Genomic DNA, 21,193 nt, shown 5'->3' with positions numbered 1-21,193 from the left:
TATTTTTCAATCACAGGTATTATTTTTGTATAATCACAGAGGTTTCTTTTAATATTAATTCAGTATATTTTTCATGTCATTTGATCTACTATATATATATATTTTTTATTTTTTCTGCATATGGTTCTTAGGACATAGACAAAGTGATTCCATATATAAATTGGAGTGTTTTGGGAGCGCAACATTATAGGATTTTATTCACATTTTTTTCACATTGGTAGTTATGTGTTAGATGTTTGCGATCCGACTATATAGAGGACATATATTTTATGTTGTATATTAAGGAGACCTTTTTTCGTTTTCTGGCTCGCAAGACACTTTAAATATTTGACAAAAAATTTATATTTTTGCCTTTTTGCTATTAAACATATCCAGTAAAAAAAATTAAAAAAAAATCGAATTTCGTCATAAATTTAGGCCAAAATGTATTCTGCTACATGTCTTTGCTAAAAAAAAAAACCCCAATACATGTAAATTAATTGGTTCACGTGAAAGTTAGTGTCTACAAATGCCGGTATATATACAGTATCTCCCAGAAGTGAGTCCACCCCTGGGAGATACTGTGTATATATATATATGTATCAGTATATATATATATACTATTAATGGTGGAAATCAGTGACTTATAGCAGGACTGCAGTGGGCATTCTGACACTGGGGGGGACGGGGGACGGGGACTGTCACTGACATCCCCAGTGATATTCATTAATACAGTGATCAGTGCTAATAAAAAGCACTGACACTGTACTAATGACACTGGGCAGGAAGGGGTTTCCATGTGGGGCGATCAAAGGGTGAAGTGTGTGCTGTGTGTGTTTTACTGTGTGCTGCGTTTTACTGAGTAAGCACGCTGCTTTGTATTTCTCTGCTATGCAAAGCAATACAAAGCAGTGTGCTGGAGCTGACAGGGGAGAGATCAGTATTCTTTACATACAGACCTCTCCCCAGTCAGTGTTCCTTGGCGATTGCTGAGTGCCGGAGGGGAATCTCCAGCCGGGACCCGGTGATTGACATCTGTAGCCGCCAATGGCGGTGCAGGTAGGGCGCATGCGTGCCCCCTACCCAGAAATACAAAATCACACATATATATATATATACGTGATTTTGTGCAGCCCTGCCACCCTGTAGCAGTAGTCCTGCTATAGGGCGGTCGGGAAGCGGTTAATAAAGGAAGAATATTATTTTGCATCTTGGTGTGCAGCATTCCTGTTTCTGGTAGAATTTACCTTTTTTAATTGTGTTTTGGTGCGTTACATGAATAGGCTGCCTAACACAATGCACTTCACCATGCAAAGTAACGCACATGAACGTGCTTGCATTGCAACAGTGTGAACTCATCCTTACAGTTTCTCTACAATTTCTCCCCTAAGATCCTCAGGCCTCATTAATTCATACCTTTGTGCACCTTTACACCCTAACCAGTCAGTATACAACATATATGGCTAAACATTTGTACACATCTGACCATCGCACCTATATAAGCTTGCTGAACATCCCAAATCTATGGCCATTAATATGGAGTTGGCCTCCCTTTGTAGCTATAAAAGCCTCCAGTCTCCACAAGATTTTGGAGTGTGTTTATGGGAATATGTGCTTACTTATTCAGAAGATCATTTGTGAGGTACCGATATTGGATGAGAAGACCTGGCTCACAATACAATTCTTCTCATAGATGTTTCGTAGGGTTGAGGTCAGGGCCTTGTCCATGGAGCTGGCTTTATACATTAGGGACGTAGTTATCATGGAACATAAAATGACTCCCCGCCAAACTGTTGTCACAGAGCTGGAAGCAGGGCTGTTGTCAGAAACCTTGGGGCCCAATACAGCCAACATGACAGGGCCCTCCACCCCAAGAAAACAATTTACTATGCTTTACCCATGAATGAGCACAGTGAGTGGTTGGTACCAATCGGTCATTGTGTTTATTCAGGAAAGGAAGGGGCTGGTAAATGTGAAAAAACAGTTTACTATGCTTTATGAATGAGCACAGTGAGTGATCGGTACCGATTGGTCATTGTGTTCATTCAGGAAAGGAAGGGGCTGGTAAATGTGACTTATTTACCGGACCCTTCCCCCACTCTCCATCCAGAAGGATCCTATTATGTGCTTGCAGTTGCTGGTGGGAAGGAGAAGAGGGAAGTCGGCAGCACTGCAAGGGTGGGGGCACAAAGGGGAAACTGGCAGGGTGAAAAGTATGGTGCACAGGTAGGGTGATGGGTGCAATGAGGGGACAATTACTGGAACTGATCCCCTGTATGGCTTACTCTGCAGCAGCTGAAAGCCAGCAGAAGGGAGAAAAGAAGAAGCCAGATTTCAGCTGCTGCAGGGAGAGCCATACAGGGGATCAGTTCCAGTAATTACCCCTCCTGCCATACCGATCACCCTCCCTGCCCACATCCGATTCACCCAGCTGTCTGGGCCCCCCTGCTGGCCTGGGTCCCGTACAGGAGGACTGGTGGTACCCCCTTATCCAAGGCCCTGGCTGGAAGCACACGATTGCCTAAAAGGTATGCTGTAGCACTGAAGCATACCTAAACTCAAAAACAAAACTGTACTATATCGCAGCTTACTAGTCCTTAGATGTGGTGGCTGCATTGCTTTTCTTTTTTTAAGGCTTTGCTTTCCTTTATTTTCACCTGGTAATCCTGCAAATGGACTTTTGTCATTTTTGCAGCCAGACTATGTAACTATATTGTGTTCAAATAACATGCTTCTTGCTCCTGGGTGGCTAGTCTCCACTGGATCTATGGAAGGAGCCATGGTGGTCACCTACGCTGGCCTTAGAACATCTTCATGTCTGCTTTTCTTCCTCTCGATTATATGGTGGATTGATGGGATTAGTTTACACAATAAAGTTAAGGTTCTTTTTGTGTTTTTTGAAAGTTTGCCGGACAGGACAGGAAAGTCACCGCATTTCTGGTATTTTCTGAACTTGCTTAACCCCTTTCAACCAGCCATATGCATATATGTGAACGCGCTGACTTGGTACTCCAAGCACAGTGGCTGCACTGTCACCTACAGCTCCCGTTTTACAGTCGGGAGTTGGGGATTGGATCTTGACAGCAATCACATGATCAGAAAGCCCATCTCCCTGTCTTAAAGGTCGGGAGGGAGCCAGCAGCAAGGGGTTGAGATGTTCTTAGGCTGCAAAATAAAAACTGATGCAGTCACCACATCTAGATTGCACGGCTGCTTGTAAAAATTTTTACGGCCAGGCCATATATGGGTCGAATTCTGAACGGATTTTCTTCAGAAAATCGAAAATGTTGTGCGTTTTGCAATCCGATGGTGCCACCATTGATTTTGAAATTCAACCAACCAAACCTTCAATTTCATTACATGTTGCTACAGAAAAGAATTTTCGTGGCCAAGAATTTTCTTTTCTTTGCAGGTCACAGCTCATGCTCATTTCTTTTGCGTTTATATTTCCCGCACGATTCTCCCATCATTGATTCGAAATTTACTTTTTAAAAACATTTCCAACATGCCCGATCACTGAAATTCGATGGTTGTACAAAAATTGGCCATTTCTGTGACCCACTATTGGTGCGAAATTCAAAAGAAAATTCTTAGAAAAGATTTTTGAAAGAAAATTATTTCGGAATTCGACTCATGTATGGTCGAAGCTTGAACTCGGAAGATCAGTAAAACTATGTGGAGATGCTGCCTTCTTTTCCCACCTGATCCTGTCCTGCTTCCTGAAACCAAATAATAACCTTTGTGCATAATGTCCTGGGTTCCCTGGTACAACTAGACCCCCAGCCATGCTTGCTGGGTCCTTCTTAGTCTTTAGAATTAAACATTTATCTGCGCACTTTTTCATGAGGCAGTGCTGGGACAAGGTCATCTCCCAGGGCGAAGATGCCAAACTGGGCGCCCCAAGATGTATGAGCATTCCCATGTCGGCAAAAATTCCCTCCCCCCCAGAACAAGCATTGAGCACTAATCCGCATGCTTAACTCCTAAGTATAAATTCCGAACAAAAATTCTCCAACTCCCCATAGAATATCCCCCCCCAGCATAAATATATTTGCCCTCTCCATCACCCCTCTCAGCTCAAATCCTCTTCTTCCCCAAGCTCCCTTTACAAGCACAACCCCCCCCCCCCCCTCTAAATTTATACCTCCTAGCACAAATCCTCTATACCTAAAATTTCTCCTCCAAGCACAACTCCTCTTTATCCAAAATCACCCCCTTGCACAAATCCCCTCCTAACATCCTAAACCAAATTGCCCCCAATCATCCCCACTAGCACAAATCCTCCCCAAATCATGAACGATCACAAACCCCCCCCCCCCCTTCAACCCAACAAAACAATTCCCTCCTAGTACAAATCCCCCACCTCTCCCATATCACCCTCTCTAGCACAAATCCTTTTCCCCCCCATCTCCCCTTCTATCACAAATCCCCCCAAATATCCCTTCTAGCACATCTTGCCTCTCCCCTACCCCCAAACAAACCCTTCGAGAATAAATCCTACCCCCCAAATTCCCCCTCCCAGCACAAATCCCCTTCCTCCCAATCCTCCCTCCTTACACAAATCCCCTCCCCCCTTCCAGCACATATCCCCCCCCCCCCCAATCATCCCTCCTAGCTCATATTCTTCTAGCACTAATCCTCTTCTCCCTCCTCCTCCTAGCACAAATACTCTCATCCCTGCCACAGATATTTGTTACTCTGCCCCCCCTTCCCCAGCTGTGTCCCCACTGCATTTAGCCCCTCCAGTGGCGGACTGACCATTTGGAAACTCGGGCACTGCCCGAGGGCCCGCGGTCAGTAGGGGGCCCCATGAGCTGCCCCGGGAACCTTTTTCATAGGCTTTTTTGAGTTTGGGAAAGGACACAGGGGCCCCATGATCCCCTATTGCCCAGGGGCCTCATGAGTTGTCAGTGCGCCCCTGAGTCCCTCCCTTAAAAATACAGACCAGCGCAACTACTGCAGGGGTATGGGATGACGGCAACCACTGGCTGTCAGATCAGGGACTTCCTAGGGTTTGATTACTCATCCGCTACCCATATTCTTTGCTTTGGGGGGGGGGGGATAGTGGACGGGAGACAAACTCTGCAAAGTCCTGATCTGACAGTCCCACTTCAGGAAAGCTGCAGTGGCAGAAGGTAGGAGCTTGAAAGGGGGGGGGGGGGGAGAGTGAGCACAGCCCACACCTTCTCCCAGCTCTCTTATTCACTCCAAATGGACCATAAAATTTGGGATTTTCCTACTTTTCTGTCTTGGTAAGAGGAGTCATCTGGACAAATAGTGAGGTTAGAGCTCTCCAATGTAGACATAAACAGCAATGAGTCTGAAATTAAGATTACTTGTGGTATTAGTGTATTTTTAAAGAGTGATGTTTAGCTCACCAAAGCAAATAAGCCCATCTCTCATACTTCAACATCTACCTACTTTATATATGGCAGATGCAAGAAGATCGGATTGTGGAGGGTCATTGTATCGTTTAGGGTTTCTGGTGTTGCTAGATCTAGTCCTCTCCAATTTACAGTATGGGCTTCCCAATCTACCTTCTTCCAAGTTGTGGGTGGCCTCATGGGGTGATCACAAAAAAAAGTACTGGAGCAACAGCATAGGTGCTGAGTGACCTAAGTATCTGTGTCCTTTAGGCCGTTCATCTAAATACACCTCTTAAACCTTTATTTCCTCTTGGGCGTAAGGTTTCATGTCAGTCGTCCCTGAGACTACCATATGTATAGGACTTTAGCATCCTGTTCTAATTTGCTGAACAATCAGCTGTGTCTGTCACACCTAACATTTCCACAATTTGTGTTAGCTCCTCTTCAAAACAATTCATAGGCTTAAAAACCGGCAAATCATTTAAAAGTCAAAAGAATGCATGCGTTTTTTTTTTTATCCACCAGACACATTTCTCTAGTCACGTGTGAAGGGGGCCCAACACTTTTTGTTCACACCGTGATTTATGGAGATAGCAAAAGTATCACTGCGTGACAAACATAAAGAAAAAAAAAAAATGAAATTCATCTACACAATAGATACATATAAAATCAATTAGTATTCGGCATCTCCAGAGGAATTATTAGAGACTGAGAGGCACAGGGGCCCTCAATGGTGATGCTATGGGGCCCTGTCACACATAGTTATAGTCTCCAGATATATTATTGTATAGTGAGTAGAGAAGTATTTTTTTTCTCTTTCAAAAACAGCCCACTCATCACACTCTACAACACTTTGTGTGCTTTCATCCACGCTATTGTCAGCAGAGAAACAAATTTTCTTCCCACACAAATATCACACCAGCTTTACCGTTATACTGAAAATCAAAATGATTAAATAACACGGACTGACCCCAAGTTCCCAATAAGAGAAGGCAGTCCTACGAGCCATATAACACCACCAGATACAATATTAGATTCACTGTACAGTGTACCTGCCCTGAGGATTTATTATTTAATTACATAGGTGGGAAATTGTCAGATTAGCTCTGGTAAACTGTGAGAGCTGTGGTATGTGAAAACGTTCTTGCTGTCCTGAGCAGAACAATCCAGAAATGGATAACTGGTTGACTGTTCATCTGGATTTGCAACAGTTACCCCATTCAGAAAAACTGCTGCATGTGAATAGATGGACTGAGATTCAAATGGGGGTTTTATTGGATTGTCACTCAATCACTTGCTTAGATGGTTGAAGTGCCTTGGTTGGATGGATTGTCACTCTCATTACTAGTTCGTTGCACCTTCACTCCTACACTTGGTTGGATGGACCGTCAGTCTTATCCTTGGTTGTATGGACTGCCACTCATGTCCTTGGTTGGATGGGACTGTGAATCACACCCTTGGTTGGATGTACAGTCTCTCACGTATGTGGCTGGACAAACTACCACCTTGGTTGGAAGAATTGTCAATCACACCCTTGGTTAAATGGACTGTCTCTCAAGTCCTGGCTGCATGGGCTGTCCCTCTTACCCTTGGTTGGATGGACTGTCCCTCTTACCCTTGGTTGGATGGACTGTCCCTCTTACCCTTGGTTGGATGGACTGTCCCTCTTACCCTTGGTTGGATGGACTGTCCCTCTTACCCTTGGTTGGATGGACTGTCCCTCTTACCCTTGGTTGGATGGACTGTCATTCTTACCCTTGGTTGGATGGACTGTCCCTCTTACCCTTGGTTGGATGGACTGTCCCTCTTACCCTTGGTTGGATGGACTGTCCCTCTTACCCTTGGTTGGATGGACTGTCCCTCTTACCCTTGGTTGGATGGACTGTCCCTCATATCCTTGGTTGGATGGACTGTCCCTCATATCCTTGGTTGGATGGGCTGTCCCTCTTACCCTTAGTTGGATGGACTATCCCTCTTACGCTTAGTTGTATGTAAAGTCACTTACACGTGGTTGGACAGACTACCACCCATTCCCTTGGTTGGATAAATTGTCAATCACACCCTTGGTTGAATGGACTGTCTCTCAAGTCCTGCTGCATGGACTGTCAGCCTTACCCTTGGTTGGATGGACTGTCCCTCTTACTCTTGGTTGGATGAACTGTCCCTCTTACCCTTTGTTGAATGTACAGTCACTCACACATGTGGTTTGACAGACTACCACCCACTTCCTTGGTTGGATAAATTGTCAATCACACCCTTCGTTGAATGGACTGTCTTTGAAGTCCTGGCTGCATGGACTGTCAGTCTTACCCTTGGTTGGATGTACAGTCACTCGCACATGTGGTTGAACAGACTGCCAACCATTCCCTTGGTTGGATAAATTGTCAATCACACCATTGGTTGAATGGATTGTCACTCAAGTCCTTGGTTGCATAGGCTGTCACTCTTACCCTTGGTTGGATGGAGTGTCACTCACACCCTTGGATGAATGGATAGTCACTCACACATGTGGTTGGACAGACTGACACTCACACTTTTGTTTGGATGATCTATGACTCTCACCTCTGGTTGGATAGACAGTGCCACCCTTGGCTGGATGAACTCACTCACACATGGGATTAGATGGACTGTTACTTATACACTTGATCCTTTTTTATGGTTGACCTGTATCTTTTTTAACCTATGTAACTATGTGATGTGGATGTACTTACATCGTACAGTATGTACATACTTCACTAGACGGACTAACAGTCATACTCTTGGTTGCCTGAACTGTAATTTATATGCTTAACTGAATGGACTGCACATGACATGCTTGCTCTAATGAGCTGGATAGCTGGAATGACAGTCATAGGCTTTACTGAGACGACTGTCACCAGGCACTATGTCACTAAGTCATAGGACTGCTTTTGAAGTACTTTCAAGTTGGACTGGCTGTCAATATAATTGGTTAGATGACTATGACTCTAATACCTGGGTGGATGGACTGTGACAAACACATTCAGTTGGATGGATTATGAAAGACGTACTTGGTTGAATGTAGTCTAATGGACATACTTGAGTGGCCTCTTGTTTAGAAGGGATGGAATACATCTCATACATGTTGATGTGGGGTGAACTACCGGGTATTCATTTGAGGGAACTATCAGCGTTCTGGTTAAATGAATGAATGGTCAATGCTAGGTTTTTTTTTCTAAATGGCAGACATTAAAATGAAGCAAGAATCTACTCACTTCATAGCTTTCCGTCACAGCAGACGTGTGCCGCGCTGGACTGAGACCCTGGAGGGCAAGGAGATGAAGCTGCGGGTAAGGGTAATTTCTGATTTCATGGACAACCTTTCAAAACAGACAAGAGAAACAGTTATTTGCTTGTGAACTGTCACATCAGGCCTGACACGACTGTCCAACAAACATTGTCCTACATGCTTCAGCTAACAGGGTCTCAACAGTTTACCTGCTGACTATGGGAGTTCAGAGTGCGGCGGGATTCTAGCGATGTCACCTCCACAAGAGCTCATGGTACCAGAAAACCCCATCTTATACATACAAGCACACGAGTCTTTCATGTATTGCTGCTGTGTTTACCAACTATATAATCAAAGAGAATTTCTGTTTATGGAATACCCAACTGCCTTTTTGTCATCAAGGGACACAACAACATATATCTATACCGCCTAATAACAGGTATGTTAGGGCCACCTAGTCACATGGTTTTTTAAAGGGTAACTCCACTTTCTTGGGGAAAAAATAGCAAATATTTTTTTTATTATAGCATACACAATTGCAACTCAAGTCATATTGTAATTGAATGGTATAAAAAAACATCTTTCCTTGGATTAATGATTGCTTGATTCTTAAGAGCATTTATCTATGGCGTATATTTTGCCGTTTACTGAATGCTTGATTTGGGGTATGTGTACCTTGTCTTGCTGGTACTGATCATTTTTAATAAACTCTAACAAAAAAAAAGATCTTTCCTTTTCAATCTGCAGCTCTGTAATTTTCTGTAAAATTCAATGCAATATGGAAGCCTGGAGGCGTTCTGTACATAGATGGTGTACAGAACGCCCCCTGAAAAGGTCGATTCCTGCTTGTGTGATTGGCTCGCTGATTTTGCCAGAAGTCTGCACTAAGATACAAGTCAGATTTTAGGCATCCCCTGCAACAAAAATGTAATTTTTGGTGAGATACACCCAAAGGGAAATTATATTGAAAGAGATGCAGACCCTGTCACTTTCCTCATTAGGCTCCACCTCCGCAACATCTCCAAAATACGTTCGTTCCTAACCAGGGGCGGACTGACAACTCATGGGGCCCCCGGGCAATAGGGGATCATGGGGCCCCTGTGTCCTTGCTCAAACTCAAAAAAGCCTATGAAAAAGGTATCAGGGGCATCTCATGGGGCCCCCTACTGACCCCGGGCCCTCGGGCAGTGCCCGAGTTTCCAAATGGTCAGTCCGCCCTGTTCCTAACCCCAGACACTACTAAACAACTCATTCACTCCCTTATCTCACGTCTGGACTACTGCAACTCCCTCCTCACCGGCCTACCTCATCACAGACTATCCCCGCTTCAGTCTAACCTGAACTCAGTGGCCAGACTCATCCACCTCACCAACCGCTCCATATCCGCCACCCCCCTCTGTCATTCCCTCCACTGGCTTCCGATTGCCCAACGCATAAAATTCAAACTACTAACGCTGACATACAAAGCCATTCATAACGCTGCCCCAAACTACATCACCGACCTGATACCCAAATACCACTCAAAACGTACCCTTTGCTCCTCACAAGACCTCCTACTCTCCAGTTCCCTGGTCTCCTCCTCCCACGCCCGACTCCAGGACTTCTCCAGGTCTTCCCCCATCCTCTGGAACTCACTACCCTAATCCATCAGACTGTCATCTACCCTCCTCACTTTTAGGCACACACTGAAAACCCTCCTCTTCAGGGAAGCCTACCCCACCCTCACCTAACAGCCGATCTCCTCCACTCCTCCTACCACTCCATCCCCCACAGCCACTTCCTCCTGTACCACTATCCCCTCCCTCCTAGATTGTAAGCTCCAAGGAGCAGGGCCCTCGAACCCCTCGTGTATTGTATTGTTACTGTATTGTCTCATGTTCTGTCCCCCACTATAATGTACAGTGCTGAGCAAACCTTTTGGCGCTATATAAATACTGTATAATAATAATAATAATAGAGCCCTGATGTACAGAACGCCCCCTGAAAATGTCAATTCATGCTTGTGTGATTGGATCGCTGATTTTCCCAGGAATGTCTGTACCAGGGGCGGACTGACAACTCATGGGGCCTCCGGGCAATAGGGGTTCATGGGGCCACTGAGTCCTTGCCCAAACTTAAAAAAGCCTGTGAAAAAGGCATCTCATGGGGCCCACTACTGACCCCGGGGCCTTGGGCAGTGCCCGAATTGCCAAATGGGCAATCCGCCCCTGGTCTGTACTAAGATAGATGTCAGACTTTGGGCATCCCCTGCAACAAAAATGTCATTTTTGGTGAGATACTTCCAAAGGGAAATCACATCGAAAGGGATGCAGACCCTGCCACTCTCCTCATTAGAGCCCTGTAGGTGCAGCAGCTGATTAATAATTATAAAACCACCCCCATACAGATTCACTCTGCACACGGACACAGACAAACAAACAGCTATTTCTTCAGTAAAACAAAAGGTAGCAATCTACAGCAAATGTTATAATCCTTGCAATGTACATAGGTTACCCAGAGGGGTGTGTTTATTCCCAACAGAAGTGGAGATACTCTTTAATCTCGTAGTAAGAAATATCTGCAGCTTGTCCTTGTCTGCTTTCTCTGGCTGAAGCATATGTAAACCTTACCAATGATTTTCTCTTATTTGCTCCAATTTGGTTTGTTAAATATACAATTGAACCTGAATTCTGCTAATAAAGGCAAAAGAAAAAAAAGTCAGAATCCTGTGAACTGATGATATCCTGTACTCTCCTGGGCTGCACTCTTTTCACTTAGCATTGTTCCCAGTTCTCTGTGTGGACTACAAAACACCTTCCCCTATATTATGGGGAAGAGGAGAGGGGGAGATGTTTTGTAGTCATGTCCTAACTTCTTCATATATACAATGATTGTTGTCACCCTATCCCAGGGAATGTGTTAGAAGCAAGTACTAGTATAATAACACTATATCACATGGGCAGTGTACTCCTATGCACTTGTGGTTGGCGGGGGACAGGGGAAACTGCATTGTTGAGCTGTGTTTTTACTGCCCCCCAACTGCTCCCTCTTGAACTTCAAAGGCAGCAGATGGGGGTGTACTTATGTACACAAAATGTATCCCCTCTGCCATGCTTGGTGGGCAATACTGCCTGCTGAACGCAACCCGTTCCACTGACTGGGACCGCACTGCAAGTGCAGTGTTGCAGGTTTTTAGGAATTAAAACAGGTGGTGAGGAGGCGGCATAATGCTTCCTCACTGCCCGTCAAATGCCTTCTATAGAGAGATCCACTGCAAAATGCTCTTCAGAGGGCATTTGCTTAAATGGGGCCGCACCACAATGCAGGCGGTTGAAGCGCGGTGGTGCAGGTTTTTAGGGGTTAAAACATGTGGTGAGGAGGCGACATAATGGGGAAAATGTACTAAAATTGGAGCGTGCAAAATTTAACATCTAGATCAGCTTCCAGGTCTTATAGTCAAGCTGAAGTTAGAAGCTAATTGGCTACCATGCACAGCTGCACCAGATTCTGAGTGTTCCAGTTTTAGTATGTCTCCCCTGTTGTCTTTTCACTGCTTGTCAAATGCCCTCTGGAGAGTGATCCGCTACAGATTGCTCTTCAGAGTGCACCACAATTGTAAACAAACCCTAAAGCAATGCACATGAGTGGCACGCACGTGGTTGGACAGACTACCACCCACAACCTTGGTTGGATAAATTGTCAATCACACCCTTGGTTGAATGGACTGTCTCTCAAATCCTGGCTGCAAGGATTGTTAGTCTTACCCTTGGTTGAATGTACAGTCACTTGAACATGTGGTTGGACAGACTACCACCCACTCCCTTGGTTGAATGGACTGTCTCTCAAGTCCTGGCTGCATGGACTGTCAGTGTTATCCTTGGTTGGATGGACTGTCAATGTTATCCTGGGTTGGATGGACTGTCAATGTTATCCTGGGTTGGATGGACTGTCAATGTTATCCTGGGCTGGATGGACTGTCAATGTTATCCTGGGTTGGATGGACTGTCAGTGTTATCCTGGGTTGGATGGACTGTCAGTGTTATCCTGGGTTGGATGGACTGTCAGTGTTATCCTGGGTTGGATGGACTGTCAGTGTTATCCTGGGTTGGATGGACTGTCAGTGTTATCCTGGGTTGGATGGACTGTCAGTGTTATCCTTGGTTGGATGGACTGTCAGTTTTATCCTTGGTTGGATGGACTGTCAGTGTTATCCTTGGTTGGATGGACTGTCAGTGTTATCCTTGGTTGGATGGACTGTCCCTCTTACCCTTGGTTGGATGTACAATCACTCGCACATAGGGTTGGACAGACTACCACCCACTCCCTTGGTTGGATAAATTGTCAATCACACCCTTGGTTGAATGGACTGCCTCTCAAGTCCTGGCTGCACGGACTATCAGTCTTATCCTTGGTTGAATGGACTTTCCCTCTTACCCTTGGCTGGATGGACTGTCCCTCTCACCCTTGGCTGGATGGACTGTCCCTCTCACCCTTGGCTGGATGGACTGTCCCTCTCACCCTTGGCTGGATGGACTGTCCCTCATACCCTTGGCTGGATGTACAATCACTCGCACATGTGGTTGGACAGACTACCATCCACTCCCTTGGTTGGATAAATTGTCAATCACACCCTTGGTTGAATGGACTGCCTCTCAAGTCCTGGCTGCATGGACTGTCAGTCTTATCCTTGGTTGGACAGACTGTCCCTCATACCCTTGGTTGAATGGACTTTCCCTCATACCCTTGGTTGAATGGACTGTCCCTCTTACCCTTGGCTGGATGGACTGTCCCTCTTACCCTTGGCTGGATGGACTGTCCCTCTTACCCTTGGCTGGATGGACTCTCCCTCTTACCCTTGGCTGGATGGACTGTCCCTCTTACCCTTGGCTGGATGGACTGTCCCTCTTACCCTTGGTTGGCTGGACTGTCCCTCTTACCCTTGGCTGGATGTATGATCACTCACACATGTGATTGGACAGACTACCACCCACTCCCTTGGTTGGATAAATTGTCAATCACACCCTTGGTTAAATGGACTGTCTCACAAGTCCTAGGCTTAATAAGGCAATGCACATGCGTGGCAGCAAGTCCCAACACATGGCAACTCATCATAGAGCTACAAATTTTATGACATGTCCAATTTTTGGCACGCTGATGGCCCACTATGAGCTGCATTAACACAACATGAGATCATTTGCAATATTACACGCACATGCGTGAACGCACATAAAAATTGTACATGGGCCCCAACACATTACTCAGCAAGGATGTACCAAACATGAAAAAACTGTATCTGATGCTAGGTCTGCTCCTTTGTTATGACTTTATATCACGCGCGGCGGAGCTTTCAGCGTTGCTTAGTTTTCCATTAGGGGTAATTTTTCACTCTGTTCTCATTCTCTCCACAGATTCACGCTCCAACAGCTGCTTGCTGTCTTCAGCTAAAAGAACATTTCTCGCACCCACCCCTTTGTCACGCACGCCACAACTAAAACACCAGCGAACGTTCTAATCATATCCCGCCTCTCCTGTGAAAAGCCGCGTCTTCCTCTGAAGAGACCAGCCGCATTCATGGCTGTATTTAGACATCATTTTCCTCGATCGCTCCAGAACGATGAGTGACGCTCCCTTTGTGCGCACTTCTCCTCTAGTGTCATGAAGACTTTTAAGTAAAAAGTTAAAGCCGAACTCCGGCACAAGCAAATATTGCTTAACCACTTCACGTCCGGACACTTTCACCCCCTTCCTGTCCAGGCCAATTTTCAGTATTCAGCGCTATCACACTTTGAATGACAATTACGCGGTCATGCTACACTGTACCCAAATGACATTTTTATCATTTTTTTGAGAACTTTCCTTTGGTGGTATTTATTCCCCACTGGGATTTTTATTTTTTTGCTATGTAAAATTTTGCAAAAAAACATGTTTTTCTTATAAAATGTTGCAAATCTTTTCTTAGAAATCTTGGCCAAAATGTATTCTGCTACCTTTTTGGTAAAAAAAAAATAACCCAAATCAGTACATAGAAAAATTATTATAATTTTTCCCAAACATTTTTTTTTACTTTTATTTTTTTTTAAATATTATTTATTTATTTATTTATTTTTTACATACCATCACCCTAGCAGTACAGTGTTACCATAGTGACACTGTACTACTTGTGGGGGGTGATCATGGTTTTTTATTTTTTATACTGATTGCGTTTATACCCATAAAGGCTGTAAAAGCAATCATTTCTGCTTCTCTCTGGCTGCATTCCTGCAGCCACTGAGAAATATTGTGAGAGCTGTGATTGGTCACAGCTTATCACATGATACAAAGCTCCTACGAATGGCCTTGTGCCATGTGATCATTCATAGAATTCACAAGTAGTAAACAATGATGTCAGGGAAGTGACATCTTAATTACTACTGTTCATGTGATCACTAATTGGCAGTGATCACATGAATTGGGACTTCACACAACAGCCCCGAACAGCGATCTGTGTTTTGCTGTGTCAAGTGGACACAGTGGGCACAGATCACGGAGCTGCGGGCTGCCAGGGAGTGTGCACAGGCAATCGATGTGGGGGGACGTTTAGAAACTTCCACCCACATTGGCAATGCTCCTGTCTGGCCCATACCAATAAGAGGTTAAATATTGGGGGCATGGGAATTACTACTGGAATATTTTGTGCCGGATTTTTGTCAGGAATTCTGCATTGCCTCTGTGTAGGAGCTTCCTGTAATAAAGACCGGTGACAGCAGCTCTCTCTCCTTGTGCAGGGTGACTGGTCTTGTCTCCGCCCCCTCCTGTAGTTTGCTGCAGGCAGCCGGTAGTGGGTGGAGCCCCTCCCACAGCTATGCTCTCTGCACAGGCTATGTACAGCACAGTGGTGATGTCACTGCTACTTTTAACTGGGGTTAGAAAAGCAAATGGTGTGCACAAAGTGTTAGTTTTTTTAAAGAAATATATTTAAATAAATATTTTGTGTCTGGAGTGCAGTTTTAACCAGTTAAGGTCCACCCTATAGCAGATTTACTGCTACCGAGTGGCCCTCCTGTGCAAAATCACTATATATACTGTACATACATACACACGCACATATATATATATACAGCGGGGCAAAAAAGTATTTAGTCAGCCACCAATTGTGCAAGTTCTCCCACTTAAAAAGATGAGAGAGGCCTGTAATTGGCATCATAGGTAGACCTCAACTATGAGAGACAAAATGAGAACAAAAATCCAGACAATCACATTGGCTGATTTGGAAAGAATTTATTTGCAAATTATGTTGGAAAATAAGTATTTGGTCAATATCAAAAGTTCATCTCAATACTTTGTTATATATCCTTTGTTGGCAATGACAGAGGTCAAACGTTTCCTGTAAGTCTTCACAAGGTTGGTACACACTGTTGCTGCTATGTTGGCCCATTCCTCCATGCAGATCTCCTCTAGAGCAGTGATGTTTTGGGGCTGTCGCTGGGCAACACGGACTTTCAACTCCCTCCAAAGTTTTTCTATGGGGTTGAGATCTGGAGACTGGCTAGGCCACTCCAGGACCTTGAAATGCTTCTTACAAAGCCACTCCTTCGTTGCCCGGGCGGTATGTTTGGGATCATTGTCATGTTGGAAGACCCAGCCACGTTTCATCTTCAATGCCCTTGCTGATGGAAGGAGGTTTGCACTCAAAATCTCACGATACATGGCCCCATTCATTCTGTCCTGTACATGGATCAGTCGTCCTGGTCCCTTTGCGGAGAAACAGCCCCAAAGCATGATGTTGCCACCGCCATGCTTCACAGTAGGTATGGTGTTCTTTGGATGCAACTCAGCATTCTCTCTCCTCCAAACACGACGAGTTGTGTTTCTACCAAACAGTTCTATTTTGGTTTCATCTGACCATATGACATTCTCCCAATCCTCTTCTGGATCATCCAAATGCTCTCTAGCAAACTTCAGACGGGCCTGGACATGTACTGGCTTATGCAGGGGGACACGTCTGGCACTGCAGGATCTGAGTCCCTGGCTGCGTAGTGTGTTACTGATGGTAGCCTTTGTTACGTTGGTCCCAGCTCTCTGCAGGTCATTCACTAGGTCCCCCCGTGTCGTCCTGGGATTTTTGCTCACCGTTCTTGTGATCATTTTGACCCACGGGGTGAGATCTTGCGTGGAGCCCCAGATCGAGGGAGATTATCAGTGGTCTTGTATGTCTTCCATTTTCTAATTATTGCTCCCACAGTTGATTTGTTCACACCAAGCTGCTTGCCTATTGCAGATTCAGTCTTCCCAGCCTGGTGGAGGTCTACAATTTTGTTTCTGGTGTCCTTCAACAGCTCTTTGGTCTTCACCATAGTGGAGTTTGGAGTGTGACTGAGGATGTGGACAGGTGTCTTTTATACTGATAACAAGTTCAAACAGGTGCCATTGATACAGGTAATGAGTGCAGGACAGAGTAGCCTCTTAAAGAAGAAGGTACAGGTCTGTGAGAGCCAGAAATCTTGCTTGTTTGTAGGTGACCAAATACTTCTTTTCCACCATAATTTGCAAATAAATTCTTTCCAAATCAGCCAATGTGATTGTCTGGATTTTTTTTCTCATTTTGTCTCTCATAGTTGAGGTCTACCTATGATGCCAATTACAGGCCTCTCTCATCTTTTTAAGTGGGAGAACTTGCACAATTGGTGGCTGACTAAATACTTTTTTGCCCCACTGTATATATATATATATATATATATATACACACACACACATATACATACGTGATTTTGCATTTCCACCATAGGGGGCACGTGTGTACCGCCAGCAGAGAGCTTCTGCTGTGAACACTCACGTCAGAAGCTGATCTATGAGTGCCAGTAAGATGTCCGCCGGCACCCGCCAATCGTCGGGCAGAACAAGGCAGAGCTCGGTTCTAACAGGTTGGAAAGTAAAGGATCATGTGTCCCTGCAAAACTGGGAAATGTAATTTATGTGCAGCATTGCATGACTGCTCAATTGTCAGTTAAGGTAACACAGCGCCGTATCAAAAAAAAATGGCCTGGTCAGGAAGAAGGGGTAAATCTTCTGGAGGTCAAGTGGTAGCAGATATAAGGCTAGGTTCCCATCTACGAGGTTGCGGGGGCACAAGAGCCCATTCATTTGAATAGGCTTCCGTGCCCCTTGACACTCAGGAAGGAAGTCCCTACACTACCGTGGAAATCGCAACCCGCACGTGAATCTTGGTTCCCAGTGTGGGTATGATTTCCAGTGTGGGCGACATGCCATTAGGAATAATGGCACCCACTAGTGGGTTCCACATTTCACGGCGTGGGTTGTTGCAGCTGCAGGAATTTGTGCATTTCCCGTAGTGGCACCACTTGCACAGATGAGAACCTAACTTAAGGCCGTGCATTTTTTTGCTGCTTTTTTGCAAAAACACACTACAGTCCATTTAACATGGTTTCCTATTGTGGCAGCACCCAAATATTGCAGAGTTCCCCTTTAAACTTTAACATTTCTAACAGCCTCTGTTCGCAAGGTCATCAGCTCACTTCCTCCCTCCCTTATTTCCTGTGAAGCAATGTGTTCAGTCTGTACCTGGTATTTTTATTTTCAGCTGAAGAGAGTTTATCTATCTGTGAAACCACAAGGTCATATTCTACACTGTTTAGAAAGTCTTTTGCATGTACAGAAAGTGAAAGAGGAAATATATGCAATGTGACATAATTGCTAATATGTATCCTTGCTAAGTCTCAACCAGCGCTGGGTAATAAAAAGGTTTGTTTTCCTCAAGTTCATGTTTGGAGTTTTACCTGGTATTTCCAAAGTTGCCATTACACTATGGGACACATTCTATTCTTTTTTCAGCCGCTGTGTTTTTGGAAAGGGTCAGGGACATTTTAAAACGCTTTTTTTATAGCTGTGTCCCTGTTGGGGGGATTCACCTTCTCTATTTGTCCTAGTGACCTTTATCAGCGAGAGTGAAAGTGAAAGAAAATCTAAAATTCTGGGTTGTGTCCAGAACAGGAATAGAGGGGAAATCTTCCAACGGGGACACAAGATCTGGTGACAGGAATTTCCCTTGCTTTGGAGGGATTTCTCCCTACTTCCTGTTTTGACTGTGGGACAGAAAGAGAATAGAAATCTCCCCAATGGACACAGATGGCAAAAAAAATGGACAGGGGTTATAACCCTCCCTTACTCTATCCAAAATTAATTTAAAAAAAAGTTTGGCTTTAATTCTACTTTAAGTAGGAAAACGCTGGAAATATTGTCACCTATATGCTGTCTGTTTCCTTGCTGCAGATTTTCTCCTCACTTTGACAGGTTGACAGGAAGTAAAGTGGAATCTTTTTAAAGTGGAACTGCACCACACCTGAACACTACAAACCAAAAGCTCCATTTAATTAATTTTTACTATTCAGCGCAAACTCCCTCATCTGTGTCTCCATGCTTTATTTTGCTGAGAAATCACTTTGAAAAACACCCCCTGGCTATCTTGAGTAGATGATTCATGTAGCATTTACTTCCTGGAATCCATCTGCCCTTAGTTCAGACATGCAGGCAGGAGGATGTGCTTAGCTAAGAAAACCCCTCCTCCCCTCCTAAAGACTCCTGGGGTGTATGCCATCATTTGCCTAGGCCTGGAAACCAGGAAGTAACTGAAGAAATTTTTACAAAAGTTTAAAACAAGTAAACATGATCTACTTTCCTGTTTTATTTACTAATGCTAGCAGCATAGCGATAAAAATAGTAAATGTTAACTGAGAGAGTGAAGTTCCACTTAAACAGAGCCCTTTAGAGCAATAAGACCTGACAGAGGTTCTAAGCCAGGGGTCTCCAAACTTTTCAAATAAAGGGCCAGTCTACTGTCCTTTAGACTTTAGGAGTGCCGGGTTGTTGCCAGTGGGAGTAAAAATGTCCTGGGCCCTGCATCAGTGAAGATAAACATGGCCTCAGGGATGGTGGTCAGTAGGAGGAAGAATAGTGCCCCATCGTTGGTATCAGTGGGAAGAATAGTGCCCCATCATTGGTATCAGTGGGAGGAATAGTGCCCCATCATTGGTATCAGTGGGAAGAATAGTGCCCCATCATTGGTATCAGTGGGAGGAATAGTGCCCCATCATTGGTATCAGTGGGAGGAATAGTGCCCCATCATTGGTATCAGTGGGAGGAATAGTGCCCCATCATTGGTATCAGTGGGAGGAATAGTGCCCCATCATTGGTATCAGTGGGAGGAATAGTGCCCCATCATTGGTATCAGTGGGAGGAATAGTGACCCATCATTGGTATCAGTGGGAGGAATAGTGCCCCATCATTGGTATCAGTGGGAGGAATAGTGCCCCATCATTGGTATCAGTGGGAGGAATAGTGCCCCATCATTGGTGTCAGTGGGAGAACTAGTGCCCCATCATTGTTATTAGTGGGTGGAATAGTGCCCCATCATTGGTGTCAGTGGGAGGAATAGTGTCCCATCATTGGTGTCAGTGGGAGGAATAGTGTCCCATCATTGGTATCTGTGGGAAGAATAGTGCCCCATCATTGGTGTCAGTGGGAGGAATAGTGCCCCATCATTGGTGTCAGTGGGAGGAATAGTGTCCCATCATTGGTATCAGTGGGAAGAATAGTGCCCCATCATTGGTGTCAGTAGGAGGAATAGTGCTCCATCATTTCTATCAGTGGCAAGAACAGTGCCCCATCGTTTCTATCAGTGGGAGGAATAGTGCCCCATCATTTCTTTTAGTGGGAGGAATAGTGCTCCATCGTTTCTATCAGTGGGAAGAATAGTGCCCCATCGTTGGTATCAGTGGGAAAAATAGTGCCCCATTATTGGTATCAGTGGGAAAAATAGTGCCCCATCATTGGTATCAGTAGGAGGAATAGTGCTCCATCATTTCTATCAGTGGCAAGAACAGTGCCCCATCGTTTCTATCAGTGGGAAGAATAGTGCCCCATCACTTCTATCAGTGGAAAGAATAGTGCCCCATCGTTTCTATCAGTGGGAAGAATAGTGCTCCATCGTTTCTATCAGTGGGAAGAATAGTGTCCCATTGTTTCTATCAGTGGGAAGAATAGTGCTCCATCGTTTCTATCAGTGGGAAGAATAGTGTCCCATTGTTTCTATCAGTGGGAGGAAAAGTGCCCCATCGTTTGTATAAGTGGGAGGAATAGTGCCCCATTGTTGGTGTCAGAGGGAGGAATAGTGCCCCAAGGGCCCGATAAAAGCTAGCAAAGGGCACAGTTTTGAAACCCCTGTTCTAAGCATTCTAACACCGGAAACAGCAAAACATGTGAAAAGGTGGCAAGAGCTCCACCTGCTGGCCAGAATGCATATTATTCATAGTTTATATATATTTATATGAATAAAACAAAAACAAAAAAGCAAAACTTTTTATATTGTTAGTCCTGGCCAGAAAATGTATACAAACTCACTATCCATTCCCAAGGAAAACGGAAGAGTAAGCCCTCATACTAGGTGGAAAGCAGCAGGCTATTGATCCTCTGCTGGTGTACTGACAGCCATCTCAGCAGGCAGCTATTATAATAGGAGGAGGAAGGGATTTTCCCGTCTCAGCTGGATAGCTCGCAGACAATTCAATCGCTAATGGATAATACAAACTGACACAGAAATCCTATAGATAGTCTCATATGTGTGTGTTGT

At 44.7% G+C, this 21,193-nt stretch overlaps 1 protein-coding gene across 1 annotated transcript in view; it reads right to left on the bottom strand.

Annotated features, from left to right (window-relative positions):
- The window catches only part of ARK2C (arkadia (RNF111) C-terminal like ring finger ubiquitin ligase 2C), a 217,173-nt gene that overhangs the window by 16,513 nt on the left and 179,467 nt on the right, over nucleotides 1–21,193 (bottom strand). Inside the window, exon 5 of the mRNA XM_089662526.1 lies at nucleotides 8,579–8,683. Coding sequence (XP_089518652.1) covers nucleotides 8,579–8,683 — 105 coding nt within the window. The remainder of the gene's footprint in view (nucleotides 1–8,578; nucleotides 8,684–21,193) is intronic.

Source organism: Staurois parvus, unplaced genomic scaffold, assembly GCF_062004578.1.
Source record: "Staurois parvus isolate SC_StPar_1 unplaced genomic scaffold, SC_StPar_1.0 ptg001489l, whole genome shotgun sequence".
NCBI classification, from domain to species: Eukaryota; Metazoa; Chordata; class Amphibia; order Anura; family Ranidae; genus Staurois; species Staurois parvus.
The sequence above is the reverse complement of the archived record's forward strand: the minus strand, read 5'-3'. Positions and strand labels throughout refer to the sequence as shown.